Source organism: Dromiciops gliroides, chromosome 4 (genome assembly GCF_019393635.1).
Source record: "Dromiciops gliroides isolate mDroGli1 chromosome 4, mDroGli1.pri, whole genome shotgun sequence".
In the NCBI taxonomy this organism is placed as follows: Eukaryota; Metazoa; Chordata; class Mammalia; order Microbiotheria; family Microbiotheriidae; genus Dromiciops; species Dromiciops gliroides.
This window is the reverse complement of record NC_057864.1, coordinates 30,877,609-30,899,951: the sequence shown is the minus strand read 5'-3', so window position 1 is coordinate 30,899,951 and position 22,343 is coordinate 30,877,609. Positions and strand designations below refer to the sequence as shown.

The window sequence follows — 22,343 nt, the reverse complement described above, 5'->3', positions numbered from 1 at the left end:
GTAAGATTTGTCTTGTGATTCTTCTACCTGGTGGAGGGAGAAACTCTAGCCTGTATCCCTGAATCCCTGGCTAGTGACCTGGTTCCCTGCAATGCTTCTGGGAAAGTCAGGTGAAGGAGGAAGGGGAAGAGGAAGGAAGAGGAGGCAGCCCTAGGCTGATGCCTACCTGTGTGGTTATGGGCAACCTTGCAGGCCCTCAGAAAGTTACGCCCATGGGCCGTGATCCAGTAGAGGAAATCATTATGGTACTGAAAGGTGAAGATTCGCTCTTGCATCAGGAGGGTGAGGTCAGCAACAGCCAGGTAATAGTCAGTGTCACTGAAAGTGACAAGGAGAGGACGTGAAATAGGGATAGAGTCTGTGGGACCCAATGATAGCCATTCTGTCTCCTCTGCCCTGGGATAAGGGCCCAGGACAGTACTGGAGCCACAGTTCAGAGTCCCACCTCTCCCAGAACCTCTGCCCTGACCACTGCAGGCCTCACTGAAGTCTGCCCACATATGTCTGTGTTTATCTAGGTTTTTGTGTGTATCCCACAGGTTCCTGAGGGCCAGGGTAGGGACAGCTTCCCCAGGATATTCCAGGCCCCCTTTCTGACCTCTGTGTTTGGTCTTTGCTTGTCTTCCCAAAGAGGCATTTCATTAGGGTGTCCAGAGCCATGAAGCCCACATCATTGAAGATCTCCACATTCTTATTCACACGAACCTTCTCCTTCCACTTGTCCTGGTGGAAATATGAAATCAGGGCCCTTCCTTTAGCCCCAGACCCACAGGCCTACAATAAGGTGACAGCTCCCTTCTTCCTTGACTCTCCCCAAGTCATCAATGCCTTTCTCCCGGGCCCTTGTTCTCCAGGAGTCTGATCCAGCTACTGACTTGGCTTGAGCCTCAAACTTCAGGAGCCCTGGGCTAGATGTAAAGGGCTTTGTGGGAGGCCAATGCAGTAGGGATCAGTAGCCAAGAACACTGGGGGCCATCCTGGATGCCCTAGGACAGGGCGGGGAGGGATAGGGACTGGTCTTGTGGTTTAAGGGGATAGGAGATAGGGAATGCATCTACATTTCCTTCAATGTAGGGAACTACCTGGTGTTCAAACTCCCTCTCCCAATGCAGATTGGTGTTCTCTGCAGTTTACAATATAAAAGAGTAGGCTGGAGCACTAAGTTAACTAAGCGAACATCACAACTGTGAAGTTTCATAGACATGACCTGAACTCAGGACTCCCTGGCTTTGATGTCTGCTCACTGTCAAAGCTACCCCATACTGACCATTTTCCAGTGGTGGAATTTTGGTCACTGAGGCAGCAGGTGGGAAAGGAACCAGACTCACAAGTCATTAAGCTGGAAGGGAGTTGAGAGACCATCTGGTCCAAATCCCTTATTCACCAGAAAAATAAACTGAGACTGAAAGAAAGGTGAGTGTAGGTACTAAGCAGCAGGTCTTTAAAAAAAAAAATTTTTTTTAATTTTTTTGCAGGGCAATGAGGGTTAAGTGACTTGCCCAGGGTCACACAGCTAGTAAGTATATGAACATTCCCTTATATCACACTCATTCCTTGTTCTTTCTACAATACCAAGCTATTGGGGAGATGGCGGTAAAGCAATATGGCCCACTGGACAGGGAGCTGTTCTCTAGAGCCAGGAAGAGCTGGGTACAAGTCTTGCTTCTGACACCCACAAGCTGTGTCACTCTGGGCAAGTCACTATACCTCCCCACACTTGCAGCAAAAGACTATAGTTTTCAGAAGAGGTGCATTTCAGAAGAAATGTCCTCTTCTAGGAGTTCCATAAAACAATAAAGTCCCCGATCTGATCCCTTTTCCTCTCCCTTGGGGATAGGGGAGCTCCCTGCTGTAGTCAACTTCCCCTTAGCCGCAGGAATGAGAGGGCGGCCATGGCTTGGGGCACGGAGGACAGGGTCTATCCCCTCCCCCTCACCTAAAGCATGACAAGAGGGGAGGGTTGGCTCCCCATCATGAGATGCTGGCTCTCCCAAGAGGGAGAGGAGAGAACCCAGGAGAAAGTGTGGGCAGTGGGTGGGGAAGCTGGAAGGGAGGGCATCCCCTCTCCCCATCATGGAGCTGAAGCAGCAGTAGCAGCAGCAGCAGAAGTTTCCTTCCTCAAACCGGAGCCTCCAATGGACACCATGGGAGGGAAAAGGTAAGAGAACAAGTGGCCAGGCATTACCAGCTTGGGGCCATTCAGTGCTCTCTGTTAAAGGCAGAGCCTAGAGCTTATGCGACCCCTAGTGGCTGCCACAGTTGGTTCTGTTGGTGAGCCTGGGAATTTCAACTCTGCATTTCCTTGTCCTTAGGCATACACAGAGCACTTTTCTCTTAACTGTGCCTAAACTCAAGTCCAGGTTTAGGGGCAAAAGAGCTGAGTTTTATGTATCACCTGCCACGGGGCAGAGCCCCAACCTGGCTGGTGGCCAGTAGGGCATGAGGAAGGAGGCTGCTTCTTTCTCATTAGGGTTTTGCCAGTGCCCACACTGGGGAGATGAGGGTGAAGCCAGGGCAGGGACAGGATTTCTTACCAGCATGGCATGGGTGGACTCTGCAAACAGGCTCACATAGGGCTTCAGCACCTCACTGTGGAAGGCAGGTGTGAGTAATTTCCGGTGTTGGAACCACTTGGGCCCGTCCTGGACCAGCAGCCCATTTCCTATAGTAGGGGTAGGGTAGGTTAGTGTACAATTAGAAAGAGTAGAGGCGGGGCAGCTAGGTGGCACAGTGGATAGAGTACTGGCCCTGGATTCAGGAGGACCTGAGTTCAAATCCAGCCTTAGACACTTCACACTTACTAGCTGTGTGACCCTGGGCAAGTCATTTAACCCCAGTTGCCTCACCAGAAAAAAAAAAGAGTAGAGGTTCTTTTCAGCCCCCTTTCCCTCCTGTCCCCTCCTCCTTGTCAGGCCTGGGCCAAGACCCCCTAGGACCTAGCTCTCTGGCACTCTCTGGGAACACATGGCGATTCCTCAGCAACCCAAGGAATGTGATCAAAAGGGGATGTGTGAAGAATGGCTGGCCATGTAACCAGGCTTCAGGAGGGGCCATTGAGCAAGGGATTCAGAAGGGACTGGGAGCCTGGCAAGGTGAGGAGGAAGGAAGGGCTATAGTAATAGCTTCGTTGCTTTCAACCTTCCATCCTTCCTCCCCTCTTTCAGCCCACAGGGGATGTCTGGGTGCAGTTGTGTGTATGTTTGTTTGTGTGGGGGAGGGGCCCGCTTACCAATCCATGGAATGAAGAAACCATACACATCCCAGGCCTTAGGGTCTTCAAGGAAAAAAAAGATACAAGATTAGGCAGTTTTTCCTGTCCCTGGAGTTGCCAAAGCAGGTTGAACTTTCCCAACAATGGGGAGCACCTTTCCATTTCCCCTCAGGACCCAGAAGTCTAGAGGCTCAAGGATTCTGACCTCAAAATAAAGACTTACAGGACAAGGCCTCTCCTTGCCCTCTTGAATTCTCCCTCACATACTTCCTCCCCTTTCCTCCGCTCCCTGTCACACTCCCAGAATGCCAAATTGCACTCTCTACTCATTATCTAAGCTTCCCTCTTGGCCTTTGGGGGACAACACCCTTCCCCATCCCTATCCCCACCCCCATCCCCACACAAACCCCCCTTTCCCCCACACAGACAGTAAGTAGCTCCCTCACCTCCTCGGCTATACACAGCCTTGGCGTAGTCAGGGTCATAGATATTCAGAAAACCAACAAATCTCCCAAACCACAGAGAATGGGCAGAGGGGTAAGTGTTGGCCCACAACATCATCTTGTCCAGGCCCCCTCCCTCTTGGATCTGATTGGTGAGGAGAAGAATGGGAGAAAAGTTAATAGTAACAGTCATGGTGGGGTCATAGAGAAGAAAGGACAGGGATTCCATTGACATTGGGAACTTCTCCATCCATATGATGTCAGAGTATCAGTCCTTTCAGCCTCCAACTGACATTAAGTAATCATCATTATAAATAAAGGACAGATGGAAGATGAGATGAGGAAGGGGAGGGAGGTGAGTAAGAAATGGTAGAAGAAAAAGAGGAGAGGCTGGAAGAAGAGGGAGGGACAGAAAAGTTGGGAGGGGAAAAGAGGCAAGAGAAGAATAAAAGGAGAAGAGATGGGCAAGGAGAGAGGGGAGAGATGATAGAAGAGTGAGGGGAAGGGATATTGAGCAGAGGAATAGGAAAGATGAGAATCAAAGGGGAAGAGATGGGGAAGAAGATATGAGAAAGAAAGGAAAGGGGAAATGAGGGAAGAAACAGGGAACAGATAAAGGAAATTAGGTAAGAGTATTTTCTTGTCCTCATCTTATTCCAGGGAAATAAAACTTTCCCAGACATTGTTCTGGGACCTGATATTCTTTGAATTCTAGGGCCAAATGGAGAAAGAAACTGGGATTGCTTTTGAGAGAGAGCAAAATCCCAGTCAAAGAGGGCTCAGATAAGAAATAGAGTAAGATGGGAACAGCTAGGTGGCACAGTGGCTAAAGCACTGGCCCTGGATTCAGAAGGACCTGAGTTCAAATCTAGCCTCCAACACTTGACACTAGCTGTGTGACCCTGGGCAAGTCACTTAACCCTCATTGCCCCTCCCCCCAAAACACACACACACACACACACACACACAAAAGAAATAGAGTAAGATAGGGAGGGTTTGGGAGCAATCTTGGAGTAGGCTAGATTTGAAGTCTAATTCAAAGACAAGCTTGTGACAAGACCCAGTTGAGGGGTCAGGCTGAAGTGTGCTCAGAGTTTGGATGTTGGGGGTGCAATTAGCTGATAATGGGGAGGGAAGCTGAAGTCAGGAAAGAAGGGGTGAGGTAGGATCTAGAAGCAATGTCTCACAAAGCCCCCATTGTGTCTATGGATGATGGTAGTCGATGGCTGCTAGGGGAAATATCAGAATTTGAACCTGGTCCCTCCTGACTCTAGGTCTGGTACCTTATCCACCAGGCCATATTGGAGGAGATAAGTCTTGAGAAAGAGCCTGAGGCTCGTGGTAGTAGAAGAGATGAAGGGGGCAAAGAAGAGCCTTCTAGGTGAGAGGAGCTGAGTAGAAATGAAGGGGGCATGGAGATGGGCAGTGAGAAACCTGGCCTGGTGGGAGCAGAGTGCATGGAGTTAGCAGTGACACACATGTCTAGAGCAGAAAGTTATGAAGGGCCTTAAATGCCAAACTAAGGCTCTCCCACTTCTCATAGCCCTGGAGTGGGAAGGAATGATGGGAAAGCAGATATGGCAATCAATGGTTAAGCGGAGTCTTGAATGAGAGTCCAAGGAAGCCACATGTCACCTTTCTTGTGTCTAAAACCCCAGGACAAGGCACTGCCAGAGAGGGGTCCTAAGAGTGGGTGGCAGTCAGAAGGAGTAAACTTGGCAATTAGAGTGGACACTAACGAAGCCAAAATTCTTTATTCCATCCTCTCCAGGCTAGTAAGCTTTGTTCTATTTCACAGGCCAAAGGTTGAACCTTGAACCTGGCCTCATCTGGGGCTACTCCCAAAACCACTAGAACCTCCATTGCCCTCTTTGTGAAATATCGATACAGGTACATGGTAATGTCATGGGGTTTTTGTGAGGATAGAATGAAATTACTCCAGTCAATGCCCATAACTGGAAAATACCATATTGATGCAAGGTTTCATTCCTGAGGCTACTGTTGTTATTTCTAGGGCTGTCCAGCAATATCACCTCTTGTTCCATGAGGTCCAGAATTCCTGGCCACTGGGCATTCTCACCCAAAGTTTTTCTAGAGGATCAAGGCATGGGCAAGACTTGGTCCTGAATGCCCCATCTCCCAGACTCTTTTTATGCTGCCCAGCATAACAATGTAAATTCCTAGGTGCCCCCAGGAGCAAGGGCATCCAGGGGTGGTCAAAGAAAAAAGAGCTGTTTGGGGGCTGTTGAGGACTCTGTGCTGAGGGTGCCAGGGGGCTTACTTATTGACCTCACCCAACCATCTGAGAGGTCTGCTTTCCTGACAGGGCCCAAGGCACCAGAGGCATAATGGAACACATCCAGGGCTTTCAAATCTTGAACCCATGAGTCAGTTACTGGTGATTATTCACATGGGTACAGGTAATCCTATTAATGAAAAACCTAAAAAGACAAGCTAAGGATTATGAAGTCTTGGGGCATAAAACTCCAGACCCCGGGGGGCATGGGAGGAGTTTTCATCACTATTGTTAAAGAGAAGCAAATCGGGAGAGAGAAGCATGCTAAGAAAGTAGAACCTAATCATGGTATGTAGAATTTTGAACCTAGGACTAAAATATAGAAGTTATGGACTCTTTAGCTATGGAGAAAGTGTACCTGACAAGGACCAAGAAAAGATTTGCCTGGACTCTGTAATGTGATCTAAACTAAAAAGGGAGGAGCAGCTGGACAAAAAGCACCCTTATTTACCTGCCAAACCTGATGCCAAAGAGAGTGAGAGGTACAAGAAGGACAGGAGACTGCAAGAGAGGCCAAGGAAGATGGAAAACACTATCAAGAAAAGAGCCACCACCAAAGCCCATGGTCTTCTACAGTTCTATAGAAATGCACAAAGAAGGGATAATCAACTGAGTGAAGTGGTGAAGCAAGGAGTTCCATTTGACTTCTCAATGACCAGTGAGATGTGGTATAGGATGGGACATAGAATCAGAATATGGCCATGCATTGTTATTTGTTGCTGTTCAGTCATTTTAGTAATGTTCGACTCTTTTCTTTTCTTTTTTTTTTTTTTTTTGGTAAGGCAATTGGGGTTAAGTGACTTGCCCAGGGTCACACAGCTAGTAAGTGTCAAGTGCAGAATTTGAACTCAGATCCTCCTGAATCCAGGGCTGGTGCTTTATCCACTGTGCCACCTAGCTGCCCTTATGTCCAACTCTTTTCAACCCTATTTGGAGTTTTTCTGGCAAAGATACTAGAGTGGTTTGCCATTTCTGTCTCCAGCCCATTTTACAGATAAGGAAACTGAGGCCAACAGGATTAATTAACTTACCCATGATCACAGAGCTAGTAAGTGTCTGAGGCCAGATTTGAACTCAGGAAGAGGAGTCTTCCTGACTCCTATACACTGTGCCTCCTACATCAGAATAGATTTTTTTAAAAAGAGTGGGTGACATTGTATATTATTATTTTACTCATGTGAAGAAATTCAGGAATCCGAGGGGGAAAATGTGGTGGACAACATTTGGACAAGGATTAATGGAGTGGTAAACAGAAAAAAAAATTGTTAAAGGACTATACTTTAGACCACATGGGCAGAAATTAGGGGAGAAAAACTAAACAATTGGGGAACCAAATTACAGTCCTGGCACGGAGCAGTGATAGATGAATGATGGAGAAGCCCAGCTCTCTGCACATCTACTGGCACTCTCCCTTTCTCTGGCAGAGGAAGAGCAGGTGACCATTTGGGGACTTAGACTGATGATAATTTTATTCCTTAGAAGCTGTAGGAAGTGAGCCCCAATGAACGACATATCAGCAATTCACAGAACAAGAAGCCCTGTTGTCACTTGTCACTTTGGTGCCTGTGCTGGTCCAGTCAGTTCCTGGAATAACCCCCTCCTCACCCATACTGTCCAGAGGCCTAACGTTCTTCAGCTGAGTCCAGTGGCTGCCTCTGGGAAGCATGCCCTGATCTCTGCCCCAGCTACAAGAAATCCCTCATGATTTCCCAGGAACATTGGGAATCTCCTGGAAATGGCACATCCAGACAGTTTGTTATTTCACCTCAATTGGTTCCTCATGGCTGTCTGCCAGTCTGTTCATCCTTTCCTATTAATCAATCAATCAGTAAACATTTATTAAGCACCTCCTATGTGTCAGATCCTGTGCTAAGAACTGGGATTATAAATATCAAGAAGTCTTATTATTATCAAAATGCTCACAGTGGCTGCTTCAAATCTCTATTTAGGGCACCCACAAGGATTCCTTTCTTCCCTCTCAGTAGAGGATCTTTCTCCTGTACAAAGAGGTCATCTGTCTTTTGATGACTCTGCTCCCCATTTCTCTTTGGTTTTTTTTTTTGTTTTGTTTTGGGTTTTTTTGCAGGGTAGTGAGGGTTAAGTGACTTGCCCAGGGTCACATAGCTAGTAAGTGTCAAGTGTCTGAGGCCAAATTTGAACTCAGGTCCTCCTGAATCCATGGCTAGTGCTTTACCAACTGTGCCACCTAACTGCCCCCTCCCCATTTCTCTTAAATCCCTCACTATTACCTCTTACTCTAAATCTCTTTGCTCTAGTCTCTAAGGAAGAGGTAGCTCTTCTCAGTATCAAGGCCAGTCCCTTTCCTTGGGTTCTTCACCCCATTTCCTCCTTCTGTTTCCTGTCATGTTGGCCTAGTGATCATCCCCACTTTCTAATCTTCCATCCTTTCTTATCCAGTGGTTCCTTCCCTGCTACTTACAAATATGCCCAAGTCACCCACCTTAAAACTGAGTCAGCCATGCTGACTCTCAAGTAGATGAATAGAAGATAAAATTTCAGAGCTGGGAGGGGCCTTAGAAGATGGAATGTCAGGGGTAGGAGGGGACTTAGAACAAAGAATGTCAGAGCTGGGCCTTTGAACACAGAAAATGGAACCATGAGGATCATTTCTAAACTCTTAACATTGATTGTGGTCCTGGGCAAGTCACTTCACCCTGTTTGCCTTGGTTTTCTCATCTGTAAAATGAACTGGAGAAGGAAATAGCAAACCACTACAGTATCTTTGCCAAGAAAACCCCAGATGGGGTCAGGAAGTAGAGCACAACTGAAATGACTGAACAGGTTAATATCCAAAGCTTTCTGTGGTCTAATGCTCAATGGAATAAAGAAGGAAGCGAGAAGTGAGGTAAGGGTGAGAGTACCATCGAGGGTCTCCAAAGAGAATGAAGGGGATGAGTGAGAAGTTATGAGGAAGGAGAAAACCAATGAAGTAGAAACCAGCTTCTTTTTGTCAGGCATTGCCCCAAAGTCTCTGAGCAATGGATGCAGGCTCAATCAAGCCAGTTATTACTGTTCTTCTAACCATGACTGGACATGCAGTGTATAGCAGGGAGCTCTGGGCTCAGGCTGGGTTCAGGTTCTAGGCTCAGGCAAGGGCTGAGGTCAGGACTCAGTCTATTACTGAGGTCAGGACTCATTCACGGACCGGGATTAAACCTCCAAAAGGTATGCATGTTGGGGGAGCTAAGTGGTTCAGTGGATAGAGCACTGGCCCTGGATTCAGGAGGACCTGAGTTCAAATCCGGCCTCAGACACTTGACACTTACTAGCTGTGTGACCTTGGGAAAGTCACTTAACCCCAATTGCCTCACCAAGAAAAATGTATGCATGTTTTAGGGCTTTGTTTAACATGCCTTTTTTTCTAAAAAACTTACCTCCAATTTCAATTGTAGGTAAAAGTACAAGAATTATGATCCCTGTTTTTTAGGTAAAGAAACTAAGGACTGGTGAGAATAAATAGTTGTCCCATTGTTGTATACTTGGTATTGGAGCTGGGACTGTGATTCTGGGATATTAATAAACCCCAGGATTCTGAGCTCTTCTAATTCTGAGCTCTTTCTGGCATTCCTGCCAAGCTACAGCTTGTCAGACCCATGTGTGGGAAGGATAAGAAGAAAAGACAATCATCATGACAACCTATTGTTATCCAGATCAGAAAGAAGGGGAAAGGATCCAAGCTGTCCTTTTCCCAGGCTGTCAGTGCCAGCACAGGGGAGGAATGATCTAGCTTTAGGATAAGATGTTTTATGAAAGGAGAGATGAGGGAAAAGATCATGGAGGGCGGAAACAATCTGTATACTAGTTACCTGAACTTAGAAGAGTGGGGCTTTTTTCTTGTCTTGCACTTCTTTTGTCTGGCTTTGTCTTGGCTAAAACATTCCTTTAAGCCCCTAAGTCATCCTCCCATGTTTGATCAAAGTAGGCACAAGGTGGAGGAGGCTGCCACAGGTTCTCAAAGAGGCCAGGAAGAAGGAAGCTGGCATCAGTTGTGTATGGGGTTGCCATGACCTCTGCACAGAAAGAGCTCAGGCCTCAAGGCTAAGGCGTCATCAGGTTGGAGAAAGGCTGGGGTTGGGGTGTGGGAGTGGGGGAACTTTGGGGGGGGGAAGCTTGAGGCTGGGTGGCTTTGGAGGCAGAATTTCAGATAGGATCTTACTGCCAGACCAGCCAGGAAGCCCAAGGAAGCAAGAGGGCCAGAACCTGACCCCAGGGGACTTTGGACTTGGACCTTGGAGGGATTGTGCTACTTAGGAATTGAGCTAAATTGTGAACCTGATGCCCGCTCTGGTCCCCAGAGCCTGAGGTAGTGTAAAGTGGGCATTATGCCCCCTCCAGGTGTTGGGGAGGGGTATTTGTATGTTAGTTCTTGCTATTCATTGGAAGTAAATATCCCTTTTTAAAAGTGGCTAAATGGAACAGAGGTATAGTGGCCCTCCTTGAATGTGGGGACCCCAACTTTGAGCTAATGGCAAAGAGACTAGCCATCCCTAGGTTCCCTTAAGCATACTAGAACATCCTGAGAGAGGGGTGAACTATAACAGGCCTGGCCTTTTGGTGGTAAGGTTTGGAGGAGACATTGATACGTAGGAGGAAAATAGTTACTGTTAGGATAACACACCCAACAAGTGGTTGTTCAACTTCTGCTTGGAGATTCCAAGGAGGGGACATCCACCATCTCTTGGAGCAGTCCCTCCAACTTTTGGATCGCTCAAATCATTAAGAAGATTTTCCTCACATCAAACTTAAATCAGGGGATAGGAATGGGGGTAGTGGAATATCATTTATACGGCACCTACTGTATGCCAGGCATTATGCATGCTAAAATGCTTCACAATAATGATCTTATTTGAAGCTCACAGTAGCTCTCTGAGGTAGGTAGTGGTATCATCCCCATTTTACAGTCCAGGAAATTGAGGCAGATAGAGGGTAAGTGGTTAAGGGACTTGCCAAGGTCACACAGCTATTAAGTGTCTTGAGACCAAATTGGAGCTCAGAATTTCCTGACTAGAGGTTCAGGCTTCTCTCCATCGCACCACCAGCTATAGCTCATCTGGGCCAAGGGATTTAATTCATCAAGGACAGCTGGATTCTCTCTCACTGCCTCTTTATCTGTCTTGTCTATCAGCTCCCTGTTAGTCATGGTTATTCTGTCCTTTCCAATGTAAAGTTATTCTCCCTGGCTAAGAAAACAGAAACAAGACAAGAAACAGCAGCTCCACCTTGTCCTTGCAGTCAGTTGTCATCACCCCATCCACCTCAGAACCAAGGTCCTCTCTTTTCTTGCATTCCCCCTTTTCTCCCAGTAAAATGAAAATGAAACAAAACCCCTTATTTTTTAAATTTGTTCTGCTTGAACTTGGAGCATTGGGGGAAAGTTGTAGAGGAAACTCTTAAGTTTAATGGCAGCAAGAACAACCTCATAAATAAAGTTCTTTCCTGGGGGGAATGGGCTGCCTTGTGTCTGCCCCCTTCTCTCCTCTGACACCGTCACTTCCTGGTGCAGTCCCTCCTCCCCTCACGCTTGGACCCAAGGGGGTAGTTCTGATTGCTTCCAGTCTCTACCCATTCCAGGTCATCCTCAGTTAGTCACTAAAGGGATGTTCTGAAAGGGCAAGTCTTATCACACCTCCCTTTTTACTCAAATACTTGAGTATCCAGCATCTATCACCTCCAGTATCAAACATAAAATTGTCATCTGAAGCACTTCCTACCCGGCCCCTCCTGCTTTTCTAGTATTTTTTATACTGTTGAAGGTGGATTTGGGGGAGAACAGAAGGGACTCCATTTAATCTTTTATTTGCTGTTCCTTCCCTTTCTCTTCCAATCTCCTTTGACACATTTGGCACCTCAATTCCCCCTTAATCACTCTGCAGTTACAAAGTAGGATCTCAGGAGTCCTAGAAACTCACCCCATCCCCTTAATCTTCTCTAATAAACCATGTTGTGGGAGTTTAACAAATGCTATTTAACTAACTGATTGATAAAGAAGATTCTGTTTTCTTTGGTCCATCATAAATGGCTGACAACTTTGTGTAGCTCTGCCTCACTGAAGTCCAATTCACACAGAAGTCAAGACATCACTCCATCACATCTTTGGCACTTTTCAAAAATGAAGGATAAACAGCAATCTCCAATATATCCTGTCTATATAAGTTCATACATATTTCTTTGTATGTTGTCTGCCCCATTAGACTATGAGCTTCTTGAAAGCAGGGACTGTCTTTTGCCTTTCTTTGTATCTCTAGCATTTAGTACAGTGCCCAGAACACAGTAGGTCTTTTAATAAATGGTTGTTGACTGACTGAATGAGGAGATGGATTTCTACTCTCCAGAGAACTCAAGCAGATAGACTGGTGCTTTTTCAGGTAAGCCCTCTGAAGTGTCCCACCACCACAATAATGTTCTGTGATTCTGATTCTGGTAGGAAGAAGACCAACCTGCCTTTACCAGTGTATTATGGGAGGCATGGAAGATGTAGCTTGTTCCATCTGCTCACTAATCTCAGAAAATCAGAGTGGTGTGTGTGTGTGTGTGTGTGTGTGTGTGTGTGTGTGTGTGAGAGAGAGAGAGAGAGAGAGAGAGAGAGAATGCCTTCTGTCTGACTAAGGTAACGACTTCTATTTGCTAAAGCATTCTTTTGAACCCCCAAGGGTCTCCAGGATTTGATCAAGGCTTTCACAAGGAAGACCAGGAAGAGAGAAGTTGCTTAAGCTTTTGTGTAGTATTGCCTTGGCCCCTGGGAAAAAGCAGCTCAGCCTTCCTGTGTATAAGTTTGTAGCTGGTTGGGACAGTGTGGGGATTCTGGCTGGGGAAGCACCTGATATCAGTGCTTAGATGAATATGAGGGGGAGGGTCTTCAGACTTAATGTAGAGTCAGGGTTCACCTTTCGGGAGTCAGGGCCTGGGCTCAGTCTGAGACCTGGACAGTATTTCAGGCTGAGGCTGGGTTAGGGAATAATAGAATCACAGAATCAAAGGGATCTGGAAGAGCTTTGGCTGCCTGACCATCCTTTCCATTGGACATCTCTTCCTCTCCATGATTTTTTTCCCCTCTTTCCTGGAACAAGGAAGGGTGTTTTCTCCAGAAGGGTATTGGGAAAGTGAAGGAATATCAAGATAGAAGAGGGACTATGGGGAGAACTATTTTCCCTCTTATTCACATAGAAGGATTTCCTAGATTGGATCCAAGTTGGGGAGAAGATGAGTGGTTCTAGGTCCTGTGATCTGAGATTCCCCCTAAGGCAGAGAATACCTAGACAGAACTTGCTTTCAGTGAGCTTTGAGGTTACAAGGGCATGACAAAAACTGCTGAGAAAACTGAAGAATAATATGGCAGAAACTAGGCATAGATCAACATCTCACACCATATACCAATATAAGGTCAAAATGGAAACATGATTTAGACATAAAGGATGATATTGTAAGCAAATTAGGAAAGAAAGGAATAGTTTACTTATCAGATATATGGAGAAGGGAAGACTTTATGACCACACAAGAGATAGAGAACACTATGAAATATAAAATGGATAATTTTGATTACACTAAATTTAAAAAATTTTGCACAAACAAAATGAATGCAACTAAGATTAGAAAGAAAGCAGAAAAAAATAAAAAGGAAGGAAAGCAGAAAGCTGAGAAACTATTTTTACAGCCAGTATTTCTGATAAAGGCCTCATTTCTCAAATATGTAGAGAACTGAGTCAAATTTATAAAATACAAGTCATTCCCAAATGGAGAAATGGTCAAAGGATATGAACAGGCAATTTTCAGATGAAGAAATTAAAGTTATCTATAGTCATATAAAAATATTCTCGATAACTATTGATTAAGGAAATGCAAATTAAAACATCTCTGGGGGCAGCTAGATGGTGCAGTGGATGGAGCACCAGCCCTGGATTCAGGAGGACCTGAGTTCAAATCTGGCCTCAGACACTTAACACTTACTTACTAGCTGTGTGACCCTAGGCAAGTCACTTAACCCCAATTGCCTCACCAAAAAAAATAAATAAAAACAAAAATCAGCCCTGAGGTACCACCTCACACCTATCAGATTGGGTAATATGACAAAAAAAGGAAAACGATAAATGTTGGAGAAGCTGTGTAAAAATTGGAACACTAATACATTGTTGGTGGAGCTGTGAAGCAATCCAACCACTCTGCAGAATAATTTGGAACTATGCCCAAAGGGCTATAAAGCTGTGCATACCCTTTGATCCAGCAATACCACTACTAGGTCTATATTCCAAAGAAATCATAAAAAAGGGGAAAGGACCCCCACATGTACAAAAATATTCATATTAGCTCTTTTTGTGGTGGTAAAGAATGGGAAATTGAGGGGATGCTCATCACATGAGGAGTGAATGGCTGAACAAGTTGTGGTATATGAATGTAATGAACTACTATTGTGCTATAAGAAATAATGAGCAGGTGGATTTCAGAAAAACCTGGAAAGACTTACATGAACTGATGCTCTGTGAAGTGAGCAGAACCAGAAGAACACTGTACACAGTAAAAGCAACATTGTGTGATGATCAACTGTGATAGACTTAGCTCTTCTCAGCAATACGATGATCAAAGAAAATTCCAAGATTCATGATGGAAAATGCCCTCCACATCCAGAAAAAGAACTGTGGAGTCTGAATCCAGATCAAAGCATACTAATTTCACTTTTTTGTTGTTTTTTATTTTTTCCTTCTCATAGTTTTTCCTTTTGTTCTGATTTTTCTTTTATAGCATGACTAACATGGAAATATGTTTAACCTGATTGTACATGTATAACCTATCTCAGATTACTGACTGTCTTGGGGAAAGGGGGAGGGAGAAAAATGTGGAACTCAAAATCTTACAAAAATAAATGTTGAAAACTTTAAAAAAAAAGAAAAGAAATTACATGGACAGGGAAGACCAGGACACAGGAAAACTTGGGCCAATGAGGGTCACAGTGATCACAAAAGTGTACATTTCTCAGAGGTCACCTTGGAAGGATTAAGAGAATTGAGAAATCAGCCAGTGGAGGTGGGACTGGGTGGGGTGCAGTGGCACTTCCTGGAAGCAGTACAGTGGGAGCTAGTCCTTGATTAGAGAAAGACAGAAATGGGGGTGGGGGAAGTAAGTATTTTGAAAAGAATCCCAGGAAGCATCAAGTATATATCAAGAGAGGAGAGGGGAAAGTTGGTGTAATTACCTCAGTTCTATGGGAATCTGCTTTTCTGCCTGGCTGAGAACCCATATTTCTAGTTTGGAGAGATTTTACTATCTTCTTCCCCCAGTCAAATTCAGAAGACTTCAGAAAAATTGAAGGAATCCTTCCACATTTAGAATTCTTCCCCACCCCAGGATTTTTATGGTGTCAAGTAAGGGTTTAGAGAAGCTAACTGGTGAATTTCAAAATCAGGGAGGCGGGCTGAATGCCAACTCCAGATAGAGATTGAGACCAAATCCTAGTCCCATATTAGGCCCTAACTCAGAACAAAGATTGAGCCCCAACTCTGGTCCTAGGGTGAATCCTAATACTGGACAGAGATTGAGCCCCAAGTCCAGTTCCAGGCCAAAGCTTAACTTTGGACAAAGATTGAACCCTGAGCCTGGTACAAGAGGAACTCTCACGTTGGACACCAACTGATCCCTGTGTGAGAGATACTATAGGGATTGGTACTATTTTAAAAAGGAAAGAAATTGAGGCCAAACAAGGTTAAGTCATTTGGCCAAGGTTCCTCAAGAGATATGGAACTTGAAGCTGTGTCTTCCTGACTTAAGGTCAAGTTCACTGTCACAATGCCAGTGCAAGCCAAAGGCATGGGGGGCTGGCAGGATGCAGCTGTCAACTTTCTGGATAGGTGGTTCTTGGTTATAATCCCAATTCCTTTGCCCTCTGGAATATCATACCTTCTGATCCTTTAATGTAGAAGCTGCTAGATCTTGTGCTATCCTGGCTGTGGCTCTACAGTACTTGAATTGTTTCTTTTTGGCAGCTTGCAATATTTTTTCCTTGACCTAGGAGCTCTGGAATTTGGCTATAATATTCCTGGGAGTTGTTGTCAACTTTCCAAATTCTGAGGCTGGTCAAGCTAGTGGGCTCTGGAGGGCTGAGGTGTCATCCCTCCAATCTGGGCTCCTGGCCACTTCTCCAGGCAAGGGATGCCTGATACCAATCCCAGCTGCTTCCCATTACTCCAGTACTTACTGCTTTCCATTACTGCCAGTCACCCCAAGGGACGGCCAGATCAGCTGATAATCCATGAAGTCAGATATTCTGTTAGTCAACATGTCCTCATTGACCCAACAGGTGGTCCCAGCTCTGGGTTGGGCTCCACAGTGAGGGAGAAAGAGGGAAGGAAAGACCTTGGAGCCTCCCCTCAACCTTGTGGAGGGGACAAGACTCAGCATCTCAGAGGGTCAGAGCTGAGGGGGACATTAAAGGGCTAATCACTCAACTTCCTCATTTTACAGATGGGCAAACTAAGGCCAGCACTGGAAGGGACCTCAAGAGGTATCTAGACCAACCTGTACCTGACCAAGATTCTTTGTTACAACACATGGAGAGATGGGCACCCAGCCTCTGCTCTAAGACCCCCAGCAAAGGGCGAACCACCACCTCCTGATTTTCCATTCTGGGCTTTTCTTGACATTGAGTCTCAACTTGCATGTCTACACCTTCTTCCCATTGCTCTTGATTCCACCTTCTGGTGCCAAGCAGAACAAATCCCATCGCTCTTTATACAAGGACATACCATTCCAAGGAGCTGAGGCAACACATAAGAACAATTCCAGCTATGGAAAAATGAATTTGGAAAGTAATAATGTTATTGCACTGCAGACCTGGGCTCCATTTGGAGACAATCCTTCCAAACTAGACCATCTTAGCACACTGCTCTCTGATTTTCTCTTCCCACCCCCCACCTGCCCCCGCCACCACCATTCCTAATTCATTTTCTTTCTCTATCTCTGGGAATTTTCATTAAGCCAACACTATGGTTCCTAGAAAGGATGACTTTCCAGACAAAAATCCCCTTCTGTGGCCACCATTCAGAGAGAAATTGATTTTAATGTTGTACCATTTGATTACTAATAATAATTTGTAATATTCCCTTCTCTCTCAAAAAGCTAGCTTGGGAAGAGGCCCCCTATCTGGCTGGAGAATGTTATAGGCATTCCAGCTCCTTTATAGGCATTCTGCTCAAGTCATCTGGGAAGGACCCCACATAACTGAAATTACTGAACAGCAGCAACAAATTGAGCCCACTGGTTGAGTGATCACAAATAAAAGAATGATCAGAGCTGGAAGGAAAAATCTGTTAGCTGCAATGGAAAGGGAATTTGAATTTGAGTCAAAGAACCTAGGTTTTAAATTCCAGCTCTGCTACTCACCACCACTGTGACCTTGGGGAAAATCTACACTTTCTGAGCCTCACTTTCCTCATTTATGAAATGAGTGTTGACCTAGCAGATAGCTAAGATCCCCTCTGGCTCAAAATCTATGATCCTTGCCAGGGAAAACTTGGGGTGGGGGTGGGGGTGGTGACAGATTTGGGGTTCTGTTTTATAGGAGAAAGGGGTGTGGGAGGGAAGCAAAAGGAAAGATAGAAAGAAGGAAGTAGGATGAAGTTTGTCCTCAGGGCAGAGTCTTTGGGCAATTTAGAGGAAGAAAAGATTGGGTTGAAGTGTGCCCTTACTTCTCTTGCTTCCCCCTCCTCCATTTCTTCTCTCTCCTCCTCTCTTCCCCCCTTCTTCTTTCTCCATATCTTACTTGGCATTATTCCTTTCTCTTCCTCCCTCCTCATACCCTTTCTTTCTCCCCTCTTTCTGCCTCTCCCCCATCCTATATTGGCCCTTTCTCTTTGGCATAACCAAAGTGAGTAGGGAACCTGTTATGTTCACTGTCTCTACCTCCCTCTTCCTCTGTCTTCTCCTCCCCCCTCCCCCCTGCCATCCGTTTCCCTCTTCCTCCCCCTTTTCCTTTCTTTCTCCCTCTCCGCCTGAGTGTAGAACTAGAGACAATATGTGGAAATGGAAGAAACCACTTTCTGTCAAGTTAAAGAAACCTTTCTAATGATAGAGCTGTCCAAATGTAGCCACCTTCGTGGAGTTTGAGAGGGTTTTCAGAAGAAATTGCTTAACCACTTGCCAGGGATGTCAGAAAGAAGCCTCTGCCCTAGGTTAGACTAAATGACCTCGGGGCCCCTTTTCCAGATCCAAGATTCAGTGATTCTGCATCACACTCCACCCATCTCTCTCCCCATCTTCTCCATTTCCCCTGTGTCTTTCTCCTGTCCTGAACTGTGACATGCTATTGCCTATAAAGCCAGAAGAAGAGTGGCTTCTTCCCTTCACTAACAACCCTTTTTTCTTCATCTTCAAACCCTCCTCTTTTCTCCCTCCATCCCTATGTCTGCCCCTGCCCCTGGCTAGGGGTCCAACCCTACCTCTTTGGCATGCCCAAAGAGCCAATGGCTGGGTGGCCCAGGGAAGCTGTCCAGAGCTCGGAGCAGTTTCTGTCTCCTGGCCAGCATCCGGGTCAGCTGAAGAAGGCCCAGGGTCAGGACCAGAGCTGTTGACCACAACCACAACCTCGGGAGCCATGAGGATAGCCATGGGAGCAGCATGAATGCTGTGGAGAGCTCTGCTCTGACCACTAAGAATGTTACTGCCTGAGCAGCCTCCCTCCCTTATACACCAGGCTTGGGCACTGGGCCAGCCTCCACCCAAGCCATACTCCAGGGAGGCAGGTTGAATATAAGCTGGGTACCCAGGGAAGGGAGAGGCACCTCTGGGGTGGGGAGAGGCCAGATTCGAGATAATTTCATTCTTTTGCCTCTGAGAACTTTTTAGAACTCTAGGAACAGAAGGGAGAGCAAGTGATGTTTCAAAGATGCCATTTGATTTCTATTCATATACTTTGACATATAGACAGGCACACATATATGTATATGGGATAATACCTATACAGTACATATTTCTGTATGGGTACAAATACAAAGGAATGCATACATGCATGTGTATATTTCCATCATCTTTCCCGTAAATAACCTTAAATTTTACCCCCTAAATAACTTTGCAGACCTTAAGGCACAGCATAAATGCTAGCTAATTATGATTATTAACTTATCCTCAAAGAGTGAGGATTCTGGACAATAAATGACCTGTGTGTTTATAACAATGGTGGGGGCACTCACTGGGGCAATGCTAGGTCCCAACCAGGGGTATCAAGGAAAACAGAAAGGGGATGAAGGATGGAGCAAGAGTGACAGTATTGGCTCCTAATGTCTGTGATTGAGAACCCCTGAATGCTTTGCCTCTTCCCTCCAGCCTGGCTTCCTGGGCTGACTAGGCCTGAAGGAGAGTATTAGCCCTTCATAAGAAGCAGGTAGGCTTCTGTGAATGGGAATCTGAGGCACAGACCACGCAAATGAGAAGGCTCTAATACCAGAACTTATTCTCCCAGATGAACTTCCTCACCTCATCTTTCTCCCTCATCCCCTATATCCAGGAAGTTGACAAGTGGTTGATTCTATCCCAATGTCCCTCAAACCATCTCCTTTCCATCCACTCACACAGTAATCAGTATTCTAGGTCCTTGTCACCTATCTCTTAGACCGTTTAAAAATCTAACTGTGATGACTAAAAATCTAATGTGTGGGGGCAGCTAGGTGGCGCAGTGGATAAAGCACTGGCCTTGGATTCAGGAGGACCTGAGTTCAAATCCAGCCTTAGACACTTGACACTTAACTAGCTGTGTGACCCTGGGCAAGTCACTTAACCCTCATTGCCCTGCAAAAAAAAAAAAATCTAATGTGTGGTCGCCTTAAATTAGAAGCTTATAGCACCAGTCTTTGGGCATCAAAGTATATTAGAAGTTAGCAAAAGAGAAAGGAAGAACACATGGAGTTCAGAAAGAAAAAGCCTAGCTACCCTGGCCCTGCCGTGCCACAACCGAGACCTCCAACGGAAAGAAGAATCCCCCGTTCTCCTAGAGTAGAAGTTCCCTGCAGGACTGCAAGAGGCATGGTCCCCATGCACAGCTCCAAGCTAATTGGCTGGTAGCATTGATTGACATGACTTACAGGCGGCTCTATGAATAGATGTAACTTCTGGAACTATTACAACAGCCTCCTAGTTGGTCTCCCTGTTACTACCTCTCTCAAGTCATACTCCACGTAGCTGCCAAAGAGATTTTCTTAAGGTGCAGGTCTGACTAGGCTGCTCCCCTCTTTAAGAAGCTTTGAGGACTTCCTCCTACCACTAGGAAAAAAAATACCAAATGTGCAGAGTAGCATTTAAGGTCCTACCAAGGCTGGGTCCTATCTACCTTTTCTCTTCTGGATAAGTGCAGGCAACCAGTGTTCATTGCTTTTCCTCAAGGGTCTTATATTCCACTTCCCTTGTGGAAGCTACTTGCCATGCCCAGAATTCACTGTCTCTCAAGCTCCACTTTTTATTGTACATAGATTCCTCCAAGCTTCAGCACAGGGGCCACTTTCCATGGCGCCTGGTTCTGAGCCATAATCCACTTAGGTCTCTGACCCCTGATTCTCTCCTGGCCAGTGTGTATGTTGGGGGCAGGGGTCAGGGAGTGAGGGAAGACCCATATAGGTGGAAGGGAACCCCAAAGTGTGCAATGCAGCCAGAACCAGCTGATTGTTGCCCACAGCACCAGGCTGAGTGCGTATTTGATTACAAAAGTGGTAGGAAGTGCTTCAGCTATTAATGGGCATGTGACTGTCTTTGGGAAGAGGGGGCTGGTGCTCATTTGGAGGGTTAGGGTCAGCACCAAGGTAATTTGAAGCCTCTGTTTACTGACATAAAGACAACGCGGAGTGTTGGAAGGAGTGAGTACAGGACTAGAGTCACAACACTCCAGATCCACACCTGGCTCTGACCCCCCCCCCATCTGTGTGACTCTGAGCAAATCCCTTACAGTCTCTAAGTAGCAGTTTGCTAATATGTAAAATGGATACATTAATATTAGTGCTATCTACCCCAGCAGGGGAGTAAACCAGAGGGAGAAGACACGATCCCAATCCTAAGGAAACCCTCAATTTGGGAGGGTGGCACAGCATCACGCTCACCCAAACTCTGCTGATCACTAGCTAGCTATATGACCTTAGGAAATTCAATTAATCTGTCTGGGCCTCAGTTTCCCCATATGTAAAATTAGAGGCTGGACCAGATAGCCACTATAAGAGCTCTGACGCTGTCTTCTCTCAATATATGTCTATTGTAGCAAACGTCCTGGGGCTACTGTTTCCATCACCCCCTCCTCAAGTTCCCAGAGTATGGCTACATAAACCCTTTCATTAGGGAATGTTTTGTAAATGCTATAATTCAGGAGATCCCACTGGTATGCCTCCCTCTGAGATTATCAATTGATATCAATTAACCAGATTTAAGAAGCTTTTAGAAAAGGGTATTTATCAGGGTGCTACAGTAAGAACAATTGTTAGAAACATCTTCCTTCCCCCAAAATCTCTGAGACACTTTCCCACCAGATCATATAAAGTTCAGGCGAAGGTGAGCTCAAACTGAGAGATCATGTGTGGCAAAGGGGATATTAGAAGCCCTTTATCCCTTTCGTGGCACACTCAGGAAGTTTCCCTTGCTGTCACTTCTTTGCAGAGGTTCTTGTGGAGTTGTGCATCTGTCCAGTCTGCCCTTATCTCCCGAAGACATTTGCTGTTGCTGTGCCCTAGTCAATGGCCAATTTTTGTAAAAGTTCTATGTAGTGTAGAGAAATATTCCTTTGCGGGGTATATTCTTTTGCTGTCCCATTTCAAAGATGCCATAAGTATTTTAACTCTAGTTTCTCTAGAAATTTGTTCAGTTCCCTGCTTTTCCTTTTGTTTATCTTTCTGTTAGACTTATATAAAACAGAGGAACTATTGTATTATTTTCTGTCTTGTAGCTCAAATAATGGTTTCTTTACAAAATTGCTTGCTTAGATATTTGGATTGTATATATTGATCTGTTGTATGTTTCCTTTCAGGATAATATCATTTTGGGGGCAACTAGGTGGCGCAGAGGATAGAGCACCGACCCTGGAGTTAGGAGTACCTGAGTTCAAATCCGGCCTCAGACACATAACACTTACTAGCTGTGTGACCCTGGGCAAGTCACTTAACCCCAATTGCCTCACTTAAAAAACAAAACAAAAAAAAACCCAAAAATCAAAAGTGGCTCAAAGGATAATATCATTTCCTTATTTATCCCTTTTTATTTTTGAATGTTTATTTTTCCTTTGTGAGAAAGCATGATTGTGACTCCTACTTTTCTGAATTCACTTGAAGCATAGTAAAAAAAAAAATTTCCATGCCCTCAGTTTTATTTTGTGTATGTCTTTGCTTTTAAAATGTGTTTCTTGTAAGCAACAGATTGTATG

At 45.4% G+C, this 22,343-nt stretch overlaps 1 protein-coding gene across 1 annotated transcript in view; it reads right to left on the bottom strand.

Moving 5' to 3' along the window:
* The window catches only part of LOC122755585 (cytochrome P450 4B1-like), a 34,102-nt gene extending 15,529 nt beyond the window's left edge, over nt 1-18,573 (bottom strand). The window contains exons 1-6 of the mRNA XM_044004205.1: nt 18,394-18,573; nt 3,658-3,799; nt 3,230-3,274; nt 2,535-2,662; nt 599-723; nt 167-318 (exon numbers count right to left, since the gene is read on the bottom strand). Coding sequence (XP_043860140.1) covers nt 167-318; nt 599-723; nt 2,535-2,662; nt 3,230-3,274; nt 3,658-3,799; nt 18,394-18,573 — 772 coding nt within the window. The remainder of the gene's footprint in view (nt 1-166; nt 319-598; nt 724-2,534; nt 2,663-3,229; nt 3,275-3,657; nt 3,800-18,393) is intronic.
* Nucleotides 18,574-22,343: the final 3,770 nt, after the last annotated feature.